This window comes from Cyanistes caeruleus, chromosome 20 (assembly GCF_971803275.1).
Source record: "Cyanistes caeruleus chromosome 20, bCyaCae1.hap1.1, whole genome shotgun sequence".
Taxonomy (NCBI): Eukaryota; Metazoa; Chordata; class Aves; order Passeriformes; family Paridae; genus Cyanistes; species Cyanistes caeruleus.
The window spans coordinates 8,044,447-8,058,720 of NC_141720.1; the positions used below are offsets into that span (position 1 = coordinate 8,044,447).

At 57.2% G+C, this 14,274-nt stretch overlaps 1 protein-coding gene across 1 annotated transcript; it reads left to right on the forward strand.

Annotated features, from left to right (window-relative positions):
• Positions 1-2,155: 2,155 nt before the first annotated feature.
• On the forward strand, positions 2,156-9,943 carry LHX3 (LIM homeobox 3). Its single transcript, XM_086858621.1, has 6 exons — positions 2,156-2,366; positions 5,664-5,835; positions 5,979-6,181; positions 6,369-6,520; positions 6,604-6,775; positions 8,368-9,943. The coding sequence occupies exons 1-6, from the start codon at positions 2,297-2,299 to the stop codon at positions 8,784-8,786; spliced, it is 1,188 nt and encodes a 395-aa protein (XP_086714747.1). The 5' UTR covers positions 2,156-2,296; the 3' UTR covers positions 8,787-9,943.
• Positions 9,944-14,274: the final 4,331 nt, after the last annotated feature.

Here is a 14,274-nt window from a genome sequence, read left to right on the forward strand (position 1 = left end):
GATAAACCAGATCCATCACCTTGGGGGGCTGTATTTTTAAGCCCAAACTTCTCAGGATCTGCTAAGAATCTGAACGAGGGGAGAGAAAATAAAGCAGGGAGAAAGAAATATTTGAGAGGGTTGGTTTTTATTAATGGTTGTTTTTTACTAATGGCAGAAGCCCAAGTGAGGAGGGCCATGGGCAGGTCTGGTGCAGGGGGGCACAGGAGGGGGAGCAGGGAGGGATCAGCACCGGGGCTTTTGGGGGTCCTGGATGTCACCACGGGGCTGGCAGGTGCCACTGCTGGTCCTGAGTGTGACACACAGCCCCTGTGACACACACAGCCCCTGTCCTGAGTGTGACACACAGCCCCTGTAACACACACAGGCCCTGTCCTGAGTGTGACACACAGCCCCTGTGACACACACAGCCCCTGTCCTGAGTGTGACACACAGCCCCTGTGACAGACACACAGCCCCTGTCCTGAGTGTGACACACAGCCCCTGTGACACACACACAGCCCCTGTCCCCTGTCCTGAGTGTGACACAGCTCCTGTGACACACACAGCCCCTGTCCCCTGTCCTGAGTGTGACACACAGCCCCTGTCCTGAGTGTGACACACAGCCCCTGTGACACACACACAGCCCCTGTCCCCTGTCCTGAGTGGGACACAGCCCCTGTGACACACACAGCCCCTGTACTGAGTGTGACACAGCCCCTGTGACACACACACAGCCCCTGTCCCCTGTACTGAGTGTGACGCAGCCCCTGTGACACACACACAGCCCCTGTCCCCTGTCCTGAGTGGGACACACAGCCCCTGTCCCGAGTGTGACACAGCCCCTGTGACACACACAGCCCCTGTCCCCTGTCCTGAGTGGGACACAGCCCCTGTCCCCTGCCCTCCCTCCTGCCCGGCCACAGCTGCCCCAGCCCTGCCCTGTGCCCGGGGGAGCCGACTCCACCACACACGGGTTTGTTTAAAGCGCTTCTTTAGAGGCTCAGACTAAAAATCCACTTAAAAACCGAGCTTAAAAGGAACCGTGTGGGTCATCAGCTTCCCCCAGAAGATGCTCATGGCCCTGGGGAGGGCCAGGTGCTGGTGGCACCCGGTGTCACTGCAGCACGGCACCGGTCACCCGGGCAGGACCTGAACCCCAGCTCCCGCCTGGCATTCCTGGTACTTCACCTGGGGACCCCAATCCCGGTCCCCAAAGTGTCTCCCTGCGTTTCCCAGCCACACGGGGCTGAGCTGTCCCCGGCCGGATGAACCATCCCAGGATGGCCCCGCAGGACCCGGAGCGGGGAGGGTGCTCCGGCACCCCGGGGTCGGGGGCTCGCTGGGCGCTCCACGGCCGCCCCCAGGAGCGGGCGAAAGTCCCGGTGCTGCCGTCGGCAGGAGCATATGCGAGTTTGGAGGCTCCCGCCCCTAAGCTGCTTTTATTAATTTGTAATCCCCTGCGAGCAGGAGGTAAAGGGATTCGGGGGATTAACGGGCTCACAGTAACAACCACAATTATCAGCTCCGGCTGCCTGCGGCAAGCGGTGCACACACGCACGGGGCTCTTCCCGGACAAACACGGCTGTGACCGCACACGCGGGACCGCGAGGTGCCCTGGAACGAAGAGAACACGAGCACAGGCTCCGGGCACGGGCACCCCACAGCTGCGAGCACAGGCAGACACCGCCCGGCCCCACCTGCGCTCCCAGAAACCCCGCACAGCCGCTCCCGCACCCCGCGCGTTCTTCACCCGCACTCTCCTTCCGTGCGAGCCCCTTCAATTAACGCCTCTTCAATTAACGCAATTAACCTGCAGCCACCGCTGGCCGCGGCTCAAACACCCGCTACCTCTCCGCGTTCGTTAATTAATTAATTAGCGGTGGGGAATGAGCCCCCTGCTGCCCACGGGAGGCGTCGGGAGAGCCGCGCACCGCGGGGAACAAACGAAATCTGGGCTGGGGGGCGGCCGGGGAGCAGCCGGGCTCGGGCGGAGCCTCCCCCGACGGCGGCTCCCCCGACCCCCTTCGTGCGGCCACCGGGGGGTTCGCGGGGGCCCCGGGGCCGCTTTGCGCCCGAGAGCGGCGGCTGCAGCCCGAACCCACGCGTGGGCCGGCGCTCCCCCCGCCGCTTTTGTGATGCTAAAGAGCCCGGCGGTGAACCGCGGCCCAGCTGCGGCCCGGTGCCGCCCCCGGCCCGCCCCCCGCGCCCCCCCGCTCCGCCCAGCCCCGCTCCGCTCCCTGCGCGCCCCTCCGCGCCGCTCCGCCACTCCTCCGCAGCCACCCGCGCACTTCGGACGGCGCCCACGGAGGCCGCGATGCTGCTGGAGCGGGTCCGCGCCGGTTCGGAGAAGGCAGCGGAGCTCTGCCCCTTCCCGCGGAGCCCAGGTGAGGGGGAGATCTCCGCGTCCCCCCGCGGAGGCACCGGCGGCTGCTCCGGGAGCCCCGGGCCCGGCCGTGCCGGTTCCGCGTCCCCGGGGGCTCGGTCGGGGCTGGCTGCGGGGAAGGGCGGCCCGACGGCATCGGGGGATCCGTCCCGCTCCGTCCCGCCCGCCCCGCGCTCTCTGTCGCTGTCTCCTGCCTCGTCCCCGATGTCAGAGCCCCCCTCGCACCCCCCGCCTCCAGGCGCCTCTTTGGGTCCCGTCGGGTCTGGACTGGGGCTCCCGGTCAGTCCCGGGGGAAAGCGGAGCCTGCCGCTCCCACGGGAGCTCTGCCCGGCCCGGCGGAGCGGCCGCTCCTGCCCCGGGGTCCCACCGCTCCCCGCTCAACGAGAACGGGGACGAAACGGGGTCTTCCCATTGTCCGACGGTTCCCTCCGACTGCGGGCACCACCCGCGCCCCCCTGCCCGGCTCCCACGCCGCTTTTCCCCCACTTTAGAAAAACTCCGTTAATTCTTCTCTTGAACGTTCTTTCGTCCCGTCGAACGAACGGAGCCAGCCCTGTCGGGGCGGGGAGCACCGGGCTGCGCTCCCCCGGTGTGGCCGGGGCTCCGGGGCTCAACGGGGGAGGCTGAGCCGGGTTGGGAGCAGCGGGTCCGGTCCCGGAGCGGGGCCATCCCGGTTCTCGCCAACATCGAAAGCGGTCGATGCGGCTTAAAAATAAAATCAACGACGAGCCGGGGCGGGGGCCCCGCCGATGTGCGGGGACAGCGGTGTCACCGTGAGCGGGACCGACCGCGCGGTCCCGCAGCCGCCGCGAACGGGCCGGTGCCCCCTGTCCTCGCCCGGTTCCCCTTCACGGGCGGTCCCCGTGGGCTCTCCCCGGTGCGCTCATCGCGGCAGCTGAGCCGCTAAGCCGGCAACCGGGAGCTGCTTGTGCTCCCCAGGGGCGGAGGCGACACCGCCGAAATCGAGCCCCCGGTAGAACGAAAACGCGCAAACGCCTTTTCTTCCTCGCAAGACGCGACTCTCGTTTACGGCCCCGCGGGGCCCGGGGAGGCAGCGGGAAGGGCTCGGCGGGGCTTACCGTGGCCGAGGGCCGGTCCCGGGGGGCTTCGCGCCGCCGGGGGTGCGAACCGTGAGCTGCTTTCCCTGGGCCCGGGGTAAATCCCGGGGTTTGCGGCTCACAACGAGCTCGGGGCAGCGACCGGCGCTGCCTCCCCCGGCGCGACCCCCGCCCGCCGCCGGCCCCGTCGGGGGCCCCGGAGCCGCTTCCCTCCCGCCGAGCGCAGCCGGGAAGGGGCGGCGGGAGGGGATGTGCCGGGGGCGGGGGGGATTAAATACAGCGCGCCGCGATGCCCTGCCCGGCGCTTCAGACCGGCACCGGCGGCGAGGCCCGGCGTCTAAAAATAACCCGCTTTAGCGAATTAAATCCCCGGCGGCGCGGGGGTGGCAGCGGTGGGAGCGGGGAACAGCAGCCGCCGTGATTTGGGGGGGTCCGGCGGGCGCGGGGCTGGGGCCGGCGGCGGAAGATGCTCCAGAAACCGCGGCCCGCCTGAGGGAGCGGAGCCGCCGCGGCCCGCGGATCGCCATGCAGCGTAAGAGCCGCGGTCCGGGCTGTGCCGGGCTGTGCCGGGCTGTGCCGGTCCCCGCGGGGCTGTGCCGGGCTGTGCCGGGCTGTGCCGGTCCCCGCGGGGCTGTGCCGGTCCCCGCGGGGCTGTGCCGGTCCCCGCGGGGCTGTGCCGGTCCCCGCGGGGCTGTGCCGGGCTGTGCCGGGCTGTGCCGGTCCCTGCCGGGCTGTGCCGGTCCCTGCCGGTCCCTGCCGGGCTGTGCCGGTCCCTGCCGGTCCCTGCCGGTCCCTGCCGGTCCCTGCCGGTCCCTGCCGGGCTGTGCCGGGCTGTGCCGGGCTGTGCCGGTCCCTGCCGGGCTGTGCCGGTCCCTGCCGGGCTGTGCCGGTCCCTGCCGGGCTGTGCCGGTCCCTGCCGGTCCCTGCCGGGCTGTGCCGGTCCCTGCCGGGCTGTGCCGGTCCCTGCCGGGCTGTGCCGGTCCCTGCCGGGCTGTGCCGGTCCCCGCGGGGCTGTGCCGGTCCCTGCCGGGCTGTGCCGGTCCCTGCCGGGCTGTGCCGGTCCCTGCCGGGCTGTGCCGGTCCCCGCGGGGCTGTGCCGGTCCCCGCGGGGCTGTGCCGGGCTGTGCCGGTCCCTGCCGGGCTGTGCCGGTCCCTGCCGGGCTGTGCCGGTCCCTGCCGGGCTGTGCCGGGCTGTGCCGGTCCCTGCCGGGCTGTGCCGGTCCCTGCCGGGCTGTGCCGGTCCCTGCCGGGCTGTGCCGGTCCCTGCCGGGCTGTGCCGGGCTGTGCCGGTCCCTGCCGGGCTGTGCCGTGGTTCCGTGCCCGCTGCCGGAGCTCCGTCCTGGCCGGGCCGCTGCCTGTAGCGGTGCCGCTCTCGGGGTTGTTTGTTTGGACGCGGTGAATTGTTAAGGATAACGATTATCACCTCCACCTCTTCCCCCTGTGCACGGCGATCCAGCTCAGTATCTCTACATACAATTATCTTCACACAGAAATACCCTCATGTCCGTATCCATCTGTTTCTGTACAGCCGTGTCATACATCTCTCCGCCTCTATTTGTACCGATATATCTGTATTTATGTACCTCATATCCATATTTTCACCTGCTTATCTCTATCTATACCTATATACTGAAATTTATATATTTATGTCTATATATCTGTACATTTCGTTCTCTATCTGCCGTATCTGTTTATTTTTATATCTCTATTTCTCCCTGATTGTATCCTTATCTCTTTCTGTATAATCTCTGTATCCTTATCTCTTTCTGTATAATCTCTGTCGCTATCTAGAGGAGGGACAAAAATGCCGCGTTTTTATTTTCAGGGCAATTATCGTAATTTTTGGTAGTTTATTTTCCCACCCCGTTCGGGCTACCCCGCCGTTGTTCACAGGTGAATTTTGGAAGTTTAGGAAAAGGAAAAAGAGCCTGGAATAATTACAGCTTTGGCGGCGGCTCGCTCGGGGGATTAATTCCGTTTCCACCACTTCCCTCCTTGTTTATCCCGGTTGTCCCGGTTGTCCCGGGCACTTCTCCCGGAGTGTTCTCGGCCCGGGGGTTCGCTGCTCTCCGCGACGCCGCAACAACGAATTTGAACGAATAATGATTTTTTTCGTGCTGTTTCTCGGGCCATCCCCGGTTCCGCCGTGGGCCGGCAGCGGCCCCGGGGCGGCGGGCAGGGCCGGGCCGGTCGGGGAGGCGGAGGGGCCACCGGGGCTGACCGGAGCTGCCTCCCCGCAGAGATCCCGCTGTGCGCCGGCTGCAACCAGCACATCGTGGACAGGTTCATCCTCAAAGTCCTGGACCGGCACTGGCACAGCAAGTGCCTGAAATGCTCCGACTGCCAGACGCAGCTGGCCGAGAAGTGCTTCAGCCGCGGGGACGGCGTCTACTGCAAGGAAGACTTCTTCAAGTGCGTGGGGACACGGGAGGGGACGGGGGGCGGCCGGGGTGTCCCAGCACGGGCGCGTTTGGGGTTCAGCACCGCGGACAGCGCCGGCCCCGGCCGGGACCGTGCCGGAGCTCAGGGGCCGCCGCTTGTCCCCCCCTGCTCAGGCGCTTCGGGACGAAGTGTGCCGCCTGCCAGCAGGGCATCCCCCCGACCCAGGTGGTGCGCCGGGCCCAGGACTTCGTTTACCACCTGCACTGCTTCGCCTGCATCGTCTGCAAGCGGCAGCTGGCCACCGGCGACGAGTTCTACCTCATGGAGGACAGCAGGCTGGTCTGCAAGGCGGACTACGAGACGGCCAAGCAGAGAGGTACCCCCTGCCCTGTCCCTTCCAGCCCCGAGGGCAGCAGGGAGGCGGCCCGGGGCGCTCCTGCCCTCCGGGACAGGCTCACACGGCGGGCGGGAGGGTGTCGGGAGAGCCCGGGGAGGGTCGGGGGTCCCGCCTCACCGGGGCCGCTCCGGGATAACTTCACCCCTGACTCGCCCCGTGCCGCCAGAGGCTGAGTCTACGGCCAAGAGGCCCCGCACCACCATCACGGCCAAGCAGCTGGAGACCCTCAAAAACGCTTATAACAACTCGCCCAAACCGGCGCGGCACGTCCGGGAGCAGCTCTCGTCCGAGACGGGGCTGGACATGCGGGTGGTGCAGGTGAGAGCGGCCCGGGGGGCAGCACCGGCCCGGGGGGCGGCCACGGAGCGGCCCCGCAGCTCCCCGGCCTGCCCTGCCCGCAGGTCTGGTTCCAGAACCGCAGGGCCAAGGAGAAAAGGCTGAAGAAGGACGCGGGGAGGCAGCGGTGGGGGCAGTACTTCAGGAACATGAAGCGATCCCGGGGGACATCCAAGTCCGACAAGGACAGCATCCAGGAGGAGGGGCCCGACAGCGACGCCGAGGTTTCCTTCACAGGTCGGTGGCCGCAGCCCCAGCTCGGGCTGTGTCTCCCCGCCCTGCCCCGGCCGCTTTCACCCGCTCGGTGCCGCGCTCAGAATTCTCAGCAGGGAAGCAGCGGGTGAAGAAGCGGCCGAGGCGAGAGAAGGGCAGAGCCGCGGGATTCACCCGGGGGAAGCGGAGCAGGGCAGAGAGGGGCAGCCGGGGCCGAGGAAGGGAGGGGGAAGCTCCGCTCTGCCTCCGGCCCGGCCCAAAAGCTGCGGGGAGAGCGGGGAGAACTCCCCGGGCAGGCGCTGCAGTGTCAGAGCCGCTGCTCAGACACCGCCTTTTCAAGGGATTCTTGGAAATACAAAAACCGGGAAGCCCAGAACCGCTGAATGTTTCTATGGGAAAACGAGCGTGATTTTATTTTTTTTAATTTTTTTTTTAGTCTTATATAGGGATGGTTTTATTTGTGCAGTTGCTCACGAGGACTCCTCAGTCCTGTGGGAGCTGTTCCTGTGCTGCAGAAAGGAAATTGTTGCAGTGTTAGGCAGTTCTGCAGCAGCGTCCCCTTTTTGGAGCCGAGATTTCTGGTGACAAACCCAGGACAGAAACAGCAGCTGTGGTCCTGTGCAGCCTCACCCTGCACTCTCCAGACCCACAGGGACAGGGACAAGGCCGGGTGGCATTTGCAGGGACATGTTCTACACAATCCCAACTCCAGCCCAGTGCTCCAGCCCAAATTTTTGTATCATTTTTAGGAATGGGAAAGAAGCTGAAATGCAAAGCTCTGTGTATATTTACACAGACTGTGTATTTATAAACACAGTTTTTCATCTCAGCAATTTCTCAGCTCCTCTCCCATGCTCCTAAAAACTATTTGATTTTCGAGTCTGTTTATACACACTGTGTATCACCTCATTAAATATGAATAGTCTATAAATAATAACTAAAATATGTCGAACAATTATTGAGAGCTTGATGCCACAAACAGGTTTGTATCCCAGGCAACAGAGCAGCTCTCACTGCCCATAAAGCCCCTAACAAATACAAACAATTTTTGCTGGGAGCTTAAAAAATATTGCTCATTTTTCAGGAGTGTTTTTAAGCCATGCAAATACACTCTGTGTTTGTGATTTCATTACCCTGTTCCCGAGCAGACAAATATCTTAATTTAATATCTCTTTTCCTGAGCAATGGGGAATTTATCTTGCATTGGTTCAGTAGCTCCCAAAAGTGATACCAAAATTCAAGATAAACCTCAAAACCAAATAGAAAAAAAAGGTGGAAAGACACTGAATTCACTTCCCCTTTAAAGAATTATTTTAAAATCAGTCTTATATTTTAGTATGTACTTTTCATGCATATTTTTAAAATCCAAGATGTATTAGATGAAATATATTAGATAAAATAATAATCCCATGGCTGCCTGTGAAGATGTCTCAGCAAAGATGGGAATAATAAGGAATTACAAGTGGAATAGCCTGGCTGCTCAGCTCCCATCCTTTTAATCTATTTATACCAGAGCTTGCAGGAGTTCCCGGGTGACGGATGCTCTTCCAGTAAAACCAGTCCACTCCAGCACTGACCATTGCTCCGCCAGTAAAACCAGTCCTTTTCCCTTTCAGATGAGCCCTCCATGTCCGAAATGAGCCATTCCAATGGGATTTACAGCAATCTCAACGAGGCGTCCCCGGCGCTGGGGAGGCAGGCTGGGCCCAACGGGAGCTTTGGGCTGGATCCCAGTGGGATGGCAGCTCAGGACCAGTACCACGACCTGCGCTCCACCAGCCCTTACGGCATCCCGCAGTCACCAGCGGCCCTGCAAGCGCTGCCAGGCCACCAGCCCTTGATCTCCAGCTTGGTTTACCCAGACAACGGCTTGGCCATGGTGGGACAGAGCGGACAAGGGGTGCCCCAGAGCATGAGGGTCCTGGCCGGGAATGGACCGAGCTCCGACCTCTCCACCGGCAGCAGCGGGGGGTACCCGGATTTCCCGGCCAGCCCGGCCTCCTGGCTGGATGAGGTCGACCACGCTCAGTTTTGATACAGGGGCCACCCCCAGGCAGCGGGAAGGGAAAGGACTCGGTGCTGTTAAATGTCACCTGCTGTTGCAAAGGACAGAGGGACGAGCCGTGAGTGCCGAGCGGGGCAGGAATGTGACGATGCGGAGGGAGCAGAGGGGATTTCGGAGATGAACCTGGCAGACGATGGTGGACAAAAGCCCTGGCACTGCAACCATTGGCACCCGGAGCGTCCAAACCAAACTGATTCTCGTGTCTTTACCAAACACCAAGACCTTTACAGATTTGATATGAGGTATTTTGCGTTTTGTTGTCAGTGCATTCTCCAAAGCAAGGACTTGCTCCATCACCCATCCACACCGAAACATTTTTAAGGGAAAATAAAATGCTCATCCACGGTGAAAGGTGTGACAATGTCTATATTTCTATAGGAGAAATGTTCATAGTGAATCACTTCAGAAATCCATGGTAGGAAACTTCTCTGTTCTTCCAACAGATTTTTTAAAAGCGCACCAATGCGGTATGTTTCGTTTTACTTTGAATTTACATTAACTTTTCTAAAATGAAATGCTCTTTAATATGCCAATCATTTATCAACAGCCCTTTTCCTTTGTAAAATGAAAATCATATGTTAATTCTGCTTCTCCCCTTTTTAATTTGTAGATTGCTAGGCTGACTCTTCCATATAAGCATTAAACCGTGAATAGATGTATTTATTACCAAGTAATTCCACATTTATCATGAGGTCAAGAGGTGAATTTTCTTGACCCAGGGACACACCGGTGTTGGATCTCGGTTGTGGATCTCACGCTTTTCCTTCAAATTTCTTTACATCAGTTTTACTGCAAAGTGTCTCAAAAATCACCCTGATGTCTTGTTGCCAAAAACCTTCTCGGGGGGTCGGGCTGGTTTTAAGATGAGCCCTTCCCCAGGCACTGCTGGAGTGAGCACCCCCTTCCCTTGGGGACATGTTCTGTTCCAGGCATTTGTGTATTTCCACGGATATCGTGCAAGCTGATTGTGAGGAAAGGCAAGACAATATGTATATTGTTATCTGTAAAAATTATGGAATTAACTGTAGATTATGTGGATGTCCAGTGTCTTTTATTTATATTCTCGCTTTCTCTCTGATGATCAAATACTTCAAGATTACAAATAAATTTGTCAGCTAAACTTTAAATAGTCTTTTGCTAAATTCACATCATTCACAGTAAATAAAAAACCTGAAACTAAAAGCTCTTAAAACTTGATGCCATGGTTGCACAAAGTGTTGAAATATTCCCTTTCAATAGAGGAGCAAACCCACTGCTGTGGAAATGCTTTGGAACAAAAATAATAAAATGAGGACATGGGAGGCTGGCAGTCCTTGGGACATCTGAACAGGATTGCTCTGGCTTTGATCATATTTTTGATGGGACATTGTTATTTTCCATCAATTGTGGCAAAGGTGGTGGCTGACACAGCAACAGGAAATAAAGCCTGATGTTGTGTGTCTGCAGAAAGTTGTGAATGTGAAACACAGATCTGGAAATATTTCAAAGAGAAATCAGGAAGAAAGGGAAAAAATTCCGAAGGGAATCAGTTTGACCAAACACACGTGTACATATATATATATATTTACACACAAATATATATCCCTCCTGACCTTTTTAACACACGTGGGCTCTGAGGTTCTCACTCCCCTGGGATGTCAGGGGATATTTGCACCGAGCTGTTCCAGGAGAGCAGCAGCACAGCCCGGGGGATGCCCCGGTAGCTGCGGGTGGAGCGGTGCCCTGCGGGCTGGCAGAGCCTGGCACAGCCCCGGGGGGATTCACCGGCCCGGGGACACCTGCAACATCCCGGCTTTTATTCCTCGCCTTTTCTAAAGGACCCGTGGCCGCTGCTGGGCAGTTTGAGGGCTGTGCTGCCCATCACCCCCTCCTTTCCTTGCTGGCACCCCAGGCTATGCTCTCAGGGAGCACAAGGAGCCTGCCCAAAGCAGAGCAGGTCCATGGGCGCTGCTTTAGGGAAGAATTGCTCACCCAACAGAGAAACTCCCTCTTTTCTCTCCAGGAGATCCACTCTGAGAGCCATGGCTGGGATGGGAGAAACCCCAGGCAAAAATTGGCCTCCTTCAGTTCTGAGCTCCAGAGCTGGGCTCGGCAGCGTCTCCTTCCTTCTCCAGAAGTGAATAATAAAGAGACAACTGTTGCTGCCAGCCTGTAGTAACACCACAAGGACATTCCTTACAGAAATTTATGGAGTAGATAGAAAACTGTGGGATTTAAAACAAGCAGATTGCAAAACTTCACCAAAAGAAAAAAGAAGAGTTTGTATTTTCAAGAATTCTGTGTCTAGAAACACCCTCACTAAATCTGGGCAGGTGTTTTGCATAAAAATATTTTGGCAGTTCAAGGATTCATAATATTTTTGTATAGAAGACTAAAAAATTACTTTGAAATACTCTTAATTCCTAAAACTTAAGAAATAACAACAGAAAGACGCCAATTCAGCAGGTTTTAGGATAATTCTGTTGTTATAAAACCAGTCTAATAACTGTAGTAATTGAACCTGTGCTTTATAGATATTTTTCTCATCGTTTCCCTCCCAGTAAATAACGGGCACTGTTGTTTCTCTCCCCCTGGGAATTCCCAGGGGATGGCTGAATTTAAGAAAGGAAGAAATGCAAATCTCCCCCTCTGCCTTTGTGCTTTGCTCAGAAAGGCAGAACGGGGCTGGAAGTTGCTGGCGCTTGTGCTGCTCTGAACAGGGAGAAGAGCTCCCCGAGTGTCCTGAGCTCAAATTCAGGGATTGCATTTCAGCCTCTCCTTTCAGGGCCGAGGCTCAAGGATTCCATTAATATAAATGCTTTCTTCCCATTAAAAAGAAAACCAATTTGAAAGAGGCAAATAAAACTTGCACTGTCCAACTGACTGACAGCTTGTAAAACCCAGGCAGAGTTAGGAAGAGGAGGTTTGCACTGCTCAATTTGCAGGTGGCTTTACAACCTCCACTGATTTCCATCAGTGCATGGGTGGCAGGGAATTTTTTGTCTTCTCAATGAGAAAATTTACTGTATTAATTTTTTTTTTTCTTTTTCCAAACAGCATATTTGCCTAAACTTGTGCTTCCTACAGAAATGTTTAGATTTTCTGTCAAATAGTAGAAGCATATTTTTTTCTTATTTTTTTCTTATTTGGATTTGCCATGTGAAGTCAATGAAACCAAATCCCTCTTGCTCAGGGAGCAGACACCTCCTCTTCTATCCAGTCTCATCCAGGGGAGGAGGTGACAAAAGGGGGCCAAGAGCTTGGGCACCTCAGTGCCCATTTTGGGGGTGTGGGCCAGGTGAAACTCCTCATCCACAGGGAGCAGGGAAGGTGGACACAGCCAGCTCGTCCTCAGGTCCCCTCTGGTGGCTTCTCCCAGATGTGTCAGAGCATCTGAGCAAAGGTGTTCTCACTGCCCTCATGTCCCACCTCTCCTCCCCTGCCTGAGTCACAATTCTGAGGAACAAGGCAGGAAAATCTCCGGATCCTCCTCCTGCAGCACAGGCAGAGCTGCTGGGTGGGATGAGGGAGAGCCCCAGAGATTTGGTCTCAGTAAATATTCCAGAAAAAATGCTGCCTGTTAACAGGAAACTTCTCTCACCAGCTGCCCACAGTTAGGCAAAAGCAAATTGCACATGTATTTAGCTCCCTGGTTCTCCTTCCACTGAGGAGTGAAGAGTGTCCCTGTGTGTCCAGGGAGGGCAGAGCCCGGATCTGGTTGGACTCAAGTCCTGCATCCCTCTCCCACCCAGGCCCTGGCCTCTTCCAGCGCCTCCGCAGAGCCTGGAAAAAGGCTCCGAGTCAGCTGGAGGCGAGTAAATCATTCCTGACAGCTACATCTCTACAGGGCAGTTAGAATTAATGTAACAATTTGGCGTTTAATGAAGCAACAACATGCTGGGCTGCGGAGAATAGCTGGGACCTGCTGCAGTCATCTCATAATCCCTGAGGGACCCAAACGGCAGCGGCTCCATCAGATGCCGGCCTGTCAGGCTGAGCAACGCCGGGTGGGCACAGCTCTGGACAGCGGGAGCATCCCCGGGGATCACCGGGCATTGCTCTGCCCGGAGCTCGGGGAGTGCTAGGCCTGAAAAATGGTGTTTGTGTAAAAAAATATTTTGTGAAGCTTGTCCAGGAAGGGTAGAGAACGAAATCGGGACTGGAGGGGGGAACTGGCAGAATATCTTTCCTAAATAAAAACCAGCTCGATGAGGTGCTCTGCCCCCCAAAGTCAGATTTCTGCACAAGTTGCAGGTATTCAGCCTTTTGCAGGATAAGGCCTCTTAAAAACCCTCCCTGCACGGAGGAGGGGGAGAGAGGAATGAATGCAAATGACTTTGGAGACAATCTCCCATTTCCCATGTATACACACACGCTCTCAAAGCATCGCAGGCTGCAGCAGCTTGGATGCTTTAAAATAAATCATGCAGCACTTTTTTTTTTTTTTGCTTGCTTGCTTTTAAATGAAAGCACAGCACAAAACAACATCCCTTCAGTTCCCAACCCAGCCGTGCTGGAGCTCCTCTCTGGGGCTGCCTGGTGTGTGTGTGGCCATAAACCTCCCCACGTTTTGTTGTGAAGCCTCACGGTCACCGGCTTTAAGGGCTTGACAGGTTTATAAAGTGCTGAGTGTCCCCCAGGGACGGTGGCACTGTTTGCAGGGAAGATGAAGCGTGCCATATCCAGCTGGTCTAACAAGGCAGCGGGAAATCTAAATTAATTCAAGAATCACTTCTGTTTTGCCGAGGGAGGATGCTGTTCTCAATCTATGGGAGCAGCCCATTGGAATACTCGTTAACAGCAGGGATGGGGTGCAAGGCCAGGCTCCCCTCGCCCGTGCTGGGGCAAATCAGGGCAGGGAACAGAAGGGAAAGGAAGGGCAGGGACCTCTCTCCTACAGACACCACACAGGGCTGGCAGGGTTTGGGGTGGATTTCTACTCAAAGCAGCTGATTTCCTCAAATCTGCCTGCAAAAAGGGATGGGCCTTACCAAGGCCCACCCAGGCTCTGCAGGTGAGGGCAGAGGGAAGTTATTTAATGCCCCCTGGCTGTCCTTATCCAGGGTTGTGGCCTTGCTGATTCCTGGTTTCCCTCAACCATCATGGGGTCCCTCTCTGTTGACCATGTAGGATCTGGGATTGAGCCTTCCCTCTGGATTGAGAGTCAGTTGTGCTGGTTGTGTGTGGGAGAGATGGTTGCAAAATCATGAGGTGTGGTGTTGATTTCATCTCAGGACGTGGTGCTTGGTGTTTCCCAGGATTTGTTCTGGCATTTGTGTGGACCATAAAGGAAATGGATAAGGAGGTTGGTTCCCAATGTGTGATTCTTTTCTCAAATGGGAAAAAAAACCCAACCAAAACCCAACAAAAAGCACCAAAGCTTAGATGATCTCAGCTTGCTGCATAATGAACTTTTAACACAGCCTGGTTTCAGAGGCTGTTTGCTGGTTCCTTTTTCTGAGGCCATGCATGAGCTGTG